The following is a 6,617-nucleotide window of genomic DNA, read 5'->3' as shown; positions in this document are numbered from 1 at the left end:
CCCACAGGCTGCGATAAAAGGGCCAAGACAACCCAAATAGGGCATATTCAGTATTTAGTGGGAACACTAACATGCCAACATGCATAAGCCTTATCTGACGGTTCACTCCCCCCTTCTCCTCCTCCCCCACACCCCCGGGCTGCAACAAAATTTCCAAGTCTTGACCGGTCCGCGGTAATAAAAAGGTTGGGGACCACTGATTTAGCACATGCTAGTAGCAGACACGAAGGATCAGCACTTTGACTGTTACAGTTACCGTTTGGGTTCGGAAACTACCGTAACCAGTTCCGTTAAATCTAATCTTGGCAACTTTTCTTTTTCAACCCTAATAAATGTGATATTCAATTGACCTGTAATGACTCAAATGTTGGGTGTCCACCCCCTCTGCTGCAAAGATGTGGAAAACCTGGATCGGCAGGTTTTCCACAACTTAAAATGACTGCGGTTTATATGTGTATGTTTACTGGTTTAAAAAAAAAAAATCTTTGGGGTTGTCGTTTAGAGGCTGGTGCCGCTCATAGTTCAGAAAATACGGACTATAATCCTTACTGGATTTTTCCTGTGAAGAACCCAGAGAATGTTATCTGATTGTGCTTTCTGGAAAACAATATAGGCACTCCTGCAAACGTCACACTTTTTCCGTTACAAACTGAGTTCGGCCCCTCTCCAGAGAAAGGAAAAGTTATGTGGCCCTCACAGGAAAAAGTTTGGGGACCCCTGTCCTAGAGTCTCCAGGTTAACCAGATCTGGTTTCTGTTACCAGGTCAGTCCTCAAATGGAATGCTTAGAGAAGAACTTCCATTAAGAACTGACCAATCAGAGCCAATCATCAGCAGCATCTTGTTACCTTCATCACACCAACTGATACAGGACTGGTTGTTGGGATGTTCAAAGATTATTTCTAAAATGCTATGCAAATATCCATGTCAGTGACAAATGAAATTAAAGAACACACACACACACACGCACACGCACACACACACACACAGAGAGAGAGAAGTTGGAGGAATTGAGAAGGAAGTGTGGGATGTGAGCAGCAGAGGTGGGAATGTTTGAGGCAAATGAGTCGTGGCTCAGCCAGACTGTCTGGGTGCTGCAGTGCCTCCCACTGTGTCCTCCTCTGTCCTCAGCCCAGTTGTCTCTGTTACACCCAGCAGGATCTCCACAGTCAGCCTCTTGTTCAGGTTGACTAAAGGCCCTGAAGTAGATACCAGCTGCTTCACACTTTGCTGTTAACATTGAAGCTAACTCAAGATGGTGTTTGTCAAAGGGAACACTGGCAGTCATGCTGTCATTTCCTTCCAAGAGTTCCTAGTGTTTGGACAACCAGAAACACATATGATCCAGGGATTGAACATTAACTGATAGGTTAAAACCCAGTTATGTCCAGATTAACATTGAATGATCAGCTGAAGAGGAGATCTGAAACACACCTAGCAACTCTGTGGTTGTTAGGTGTGATTGACCTCTGGTGCTAGTCAGCTTACCATGACCACACTCAGCAACAGGGTAAACCACACCTAGCAAATGGGCATATGCTTGCTACAAAAAGCATAATAATAATAATAATAATTATCTTCAGTTTGAATTAAGTCAAGGTAAAACCATTCTAACGATAATCTGATCTGATGGAAGGTGTCCAATTTCCAGTATGAGAACAATATCTGCCGCCATAGGAGCAGACTTACCTGAACTTTTCCAAAGAGAGCCCATCTCTGTGGAGCTCAAACATTAATTTACTCCTGGGCTGCATTTGTCCCTTTGGATCCAGCAGCTACTAGCATCTAGAAAACCCTTCCAATTAGTTGTGGTTCCTGCACCTGGACAACAGGCAGTCGGGGTCGTCCACATGCCTGACATTCTTCCACTCTGAGACACTGACCCACACACACACACACACACACACACACACACACACACACACACACACACACACACACACACACACACACACATATATACAAGGAAAACTATACACAAGCATTTGGTAGAAGCACATAACACATGCAATGTTGTCTCCCAGCAGAAGCAACTAAAACATCCCAGATAACATGAAAAAAATATTCATCTACTTTCACATGATGCAGTCAGATGAGGTCACATGTAGAGATGAACAGTTAGTCAACAGGTGACAGGAGCAAGCTGGAATCAAACCTACAACCTTGTAACTGCACCATGACTACAATCCCCACTGAGACAGATTAAATGTCCCATGAGCACAGAAGAGCCACTGCATAACATTACAGATCACCACATCAAATCACTTTTAGTTTTCTTCTTTCATGCAGTAGACTCATCACATCTGAAAACTGCCTATAACCATAGCAACAACCAGCCCAAAGCACTTTGTTTTGAGCTCAGTTGGAAAAAGAATCCCAGAAAGACTAAAAGAATGAGACAAGGAACAGAAATGGAATAATCCTGGACTCTTTCCATGTTTGTTTAAATCCTAAACTGAAACACATTTCAATGTAAGACGAGTGGCAAACGGTAACAGAAATTCACTGGGGGTAAACACGGGGAAAGTAAACAAAAGTTGAACATTCTTCATCTAGATGTGCCCAGGCAAACACATCTACATGCTTGCCTGGACACATCTAGGACAAGAGACTGTCGCCTCTCCACGCTAGTTCCATAGCAGATGAGTGAAGAGGGAGTGGCACTGGTCCTGTGTCCATAAGGATGAGCAAATAAGCATCAGTTACCTGCCAGGCTTATGGTCCGGTACAGAGTGCAGCATTAAGCCCGGTGAGGAGGAGAGAGCCAGAGAAACGCTGGTTTAAAAACCAAACGTGACAGTCTGAATGAACCTGTGTCGTAAAACTGTAGCAACTAAACACGGCAACCCAACAAACATGTATCTATATCTAAACTGTAATCATTCAATGGAGGTTTACCAGCGTGGTGAAAAAAACTTCAAACAATGGGCTGTCACTGTCTTACTGACAGTCCACAATCACTAAGGTGTTTAATCAACAACTAAATACAAACAGTGAAACAGTGTGCACCAAAACAGGTTGCTTAATCTTTAATCTAATTAATAAACCAGAATTTCAAAAGATCCTGAAAACATTTGACACCCAGCACACAGTAAGTTTGCACGTTTTTCCCCACTAAAGTTCTACCTGGCAGTATAGCCAGTATATTTTATAGGGTAGGCTTGTTTACAGAGACTTCACAATCTATTTTATTTATTTAGTCTGTTTATATATTTTTAATATTTAAAGTATCTTTGAGTTCCAGTGTTAAATGTTCTGAAGAAATTAGTTTATTGATCTTTTAGAGAGTGTGCGATTCCTCAAATGATTTGAGTACCTCGATTATTAAAATTCCGCGAGGAAAATTTATCTACCTCGAAACTTCATTAAATTATGTTTTATTATTTAGCGCACCATGTTTTTAATATGGACACAAGAGCTATAAATTGCTGGACAAGGTGTGAGTTTATCTATTAAATTGACTGAAGATGAATACATAAACTAAAAGCTGGAGAATTGACATTTTTTAAGCATATTTGTGGGCCTGCCTCTTTATTATTAAACTGATTATAATTTCAGATTTTTGTATAATTTTTCTTCAGGTTAATAACTCACTTTCTAGTGAGTTATTATTGTTCATCTTCTAGACTACAGAAAAGTAATTGTTAGGGATGCTCAAATACGAAAAATTGAACTGATGCTGATAGTAATACTGCTGTTATGCTACATTTACCAATATTTTATTCGATTACTTGATTAATCGAATAAAATTCTTTAATAATCAATAGAATACTGAATTACTAAAATATTGGTTTATAACTGCCCAACATGTTTTGTGCTCCATGCTCCTTAAATGGATTCAATTTTATTCGCGGTGTTGTGAAGAATCATCACATGGCCTACAAACCCTATTTTTATGGAGTGTTGCTATTTTAGACGATTTAAAGGATAAAACATTTCAGAGTCCAGACGTCTGGTCCAGGACAGCAGCTCAGCAGTGAGCTGGCTGTGCAGAGGAATGAAGTAATGACACGGTGCAAACAGAGGAAGTCAGCCAGACATGAGTCATTCTCTGGACATCTACAGGAACAGATCATCTCTGGTAGCTCTGGAAGCAGTCTATGTTAGCATGAGGTTCTCCTCGTAGCCTACCGATGTTGTGTGAGCGTGCTGTTGCTGCTGCAGGGTGTGTTGCTGAGCAGAACGTGACGGCGGAGCCAGCAGAGATCGGATGCTTCAGATCAGGGCAGTATCTCCTGGCTCTGTTCCCGTCAGAGACAGCACGCTGGGCTCCAGTCAGGTGGAGATGGCCGAGTTCCATGCTGCCAAGCACCAACCTGCCATGATAGTCCTGATGCTGGACAAAGACGAGGAATTCCTTCCCTCCCTCCCTAAATTGAACCAACAAATCAATTTAAGAGCCAGCCAGCAGTTGCTTCGACTGAGACTGTTCTGCTTGCTGATGGAAAACCTCCCTCCCTCCATTCATGCTGACGCTTCCTCGCCCGCCCCGTCTCTCTTTCTCTCTACACAAAGGAAACATGTTAGTCTCCAAATTAGAGAAAATCTAGACTGTCTCTTTGTATGCATGTTCATATGAGACATGTTGGGTCTAGAGAAGGGAAAACTCCTCAGCAGCATGTAAACACCCACTGGAATGTGACCAGATTGAGATGCAGACACTTTTATTTTATCTTCAAGGAAATTAAATGTTGCTCATCTATAACCCAGATAACACCGGACCCTTCACAGTCTCCATATTCTTCGAGCTAAATTAGACCAAACGCTTACCAAAATGTGTGTGTTCACTGGGATTACCAGCAGGTTCTACTGGGAGATCACCGGTTGGGATCCTACAATCAATACTTGCAGTGAAACTAAACCAACATATCTGCAAAGTGCTGATGTAAACATCTGACAGGCAGTTCTTGGCTTCTTTCATCATTTTTTTTAGGACACAATTGTTTATTCTGGTTTAGATCAAAACCTAGTATATTCTGCAAACAAAAACATGATCTGTGAAACATTACTCTATCCTGTAAAAACACAAAAGGTGTATTTCAAAGAGTCTTATGCATTTTACCTAAAGATGCAGGGTCACATATAAGAACCTTCTAGAAAACAGCAATATGCTTAAACATTATCAATCAACCAAGTCAAAACAGTTTTTATCTGATTAGTGCCAAATTACACCAATGTGAAAAAAGTTCCATATTATTTCATTTTAACAAGCACTATTTACCTGTATTTATGAACATTTTAAGTTTAATGGGTTTTATCAATACATTCTGTAATAGCCGGTCCTCTGAGAACATTAAATACCTTGATATGGCTCAAAATGAAGATGAGTTGGACGCGCCTGCTTTAGCCCAATCAGAAGCTAACTTCAGCTCACTGGTAAATAAGCTCAGAGCCGAACTGAACATGGAAACCTGCTGAAAATCAGCCCTCTGGTGGGTATTAAACAGTAACAACTGGTTCATGTGTAGACAGTAACAATTATTTAATAGCGCGTTGGATATCAAAGAGCACTCAAAGGTTTCCGCAATATCCACAACAACGCCGTGGGGTGAAATGAAGAGATGTGAAATGAGTAACTACGGTAAGTTAGAAACAATCGCTTCGCACTGAATTATACACACACGCGTGCGCAGGTATTCATGTCTCGGGAGCAACATCTGGAGCTGAAATGTCTACCCGAAGCAACGATCCGACCACAAAGTCAATAACCAACTTCTACCTCACAGAATCAAACGTCACATGAGAAATCCAGACAACTTTGTGTTAGCTAAACTGCCGACAACTCCCCTGAACAACAGCGGACCCGAACGCTCTTTGTGGGCGAACTGAGTCCAGACATCGGCCAGCTTAGCTACAGCGCGAACAGCAACACGTCTTTTAACTCCGGGTTTGATTAAAGCTCCCTGCTTGTTTTCCCCCATCAGCCAGACAATAAACATTCCTGAGACAGGCGGTAGCGGGCTGGCCACAGACCCTGCGCCATCTTAGTTGCATACACTCCGCTTTTTACGGGCTTCTTCAACAAAGAGCTTTACTAACGGAGCTCTCCGGGCCAAGAGTGAAACCCACAAGAACACTTTAAAGCAGGACGAACAGCTCCAAAATCTCCACGAAATGACTCTTACCGTCAATATCATGTAACCTTGTCCCGAACAGCAGGACCAGCAGAAGGCATGCTATTGCATCCATCGTGGCTACAGACCAGACTGGCACCCGTCTGCTAACTTCTCTAAGCTCAGAGGACGGTTAGCGTCTATTGGCTGTGAAGGCGTCTAGTCCCGCCTTCACACCGCCTGTTCCAGTGAATGTATAGGCTGATTGGTTGAGGGACTAACACCCCGTCCCATTGAATTAGAACCGTACCTCCCTGTAAACAAACACTTGCTGTTCACTGCAATGGCAACATTTTAATCTAAAAGTGTTAGTTATATGACTTAATTCAATTCATTAATAAAGTGTCGATACATAGTAAATTATATTCTGAGGAACTTTACAAGACAAACAGCTCTCATACATTGTTTGTCTTATTATTCTAAACTGCTACAGTAATAACTATGTGTGTGGGATGATAGGGGCTTGTGCGTGCGTGCGCTTGTGTGTGTGTGTGTGTGTGTGTGT

At 42.1% G+C, this 6,617-nt stretch overlaps 1 protein-coding gene across 1 annotated transcript in view; it reads right to left on the bottom strand.

Moving 5' to 3' along the window:
• The window catches only part of LOC106936668 (TGF-beta receptor type-1-like), a 69,292-nt gene extending 63,071 nt beyond the window's left edge, over positions 1-6,221 (bottom strand). Inside the window, exon 1 of the mRNA XM_015017803.1 lies at positions 6,125-6,221. Coding sequence (XP_014873289.1) covers positions 6,125-6,188 — 64 coding nt within the window. The 5' untranslated portion in view covers positions 6,189-6,221. The remainder of the gene's footprint in view (positions 1-6,124) is intronic.
• Between the last annotated feature and the right edge of the window lie 396 nt (positions 6,222-6,617).

The sequence above is a fragment of the Poecilia latipinna genome, unplaced genomic scaffold (genome assembly GCF_001443285.1).
Source record: "Poecilia latipinna isolate Pla-1442-1.1 unplaced genomic scaffold, P_latipinna-1.0 Scaffold2191, whole genome shotgun sequence".
NCBI lineage: Eukaryota > Metazoa > Chordata > Actinopteri > Cyprinodontiformes > Poeciliidae > Poecilia > Poecilia latipinna.
Note: the sequence above shows the minus strand (reverse complement) of the source record. Positions and strands in the feature narration are given on the sequence as shown.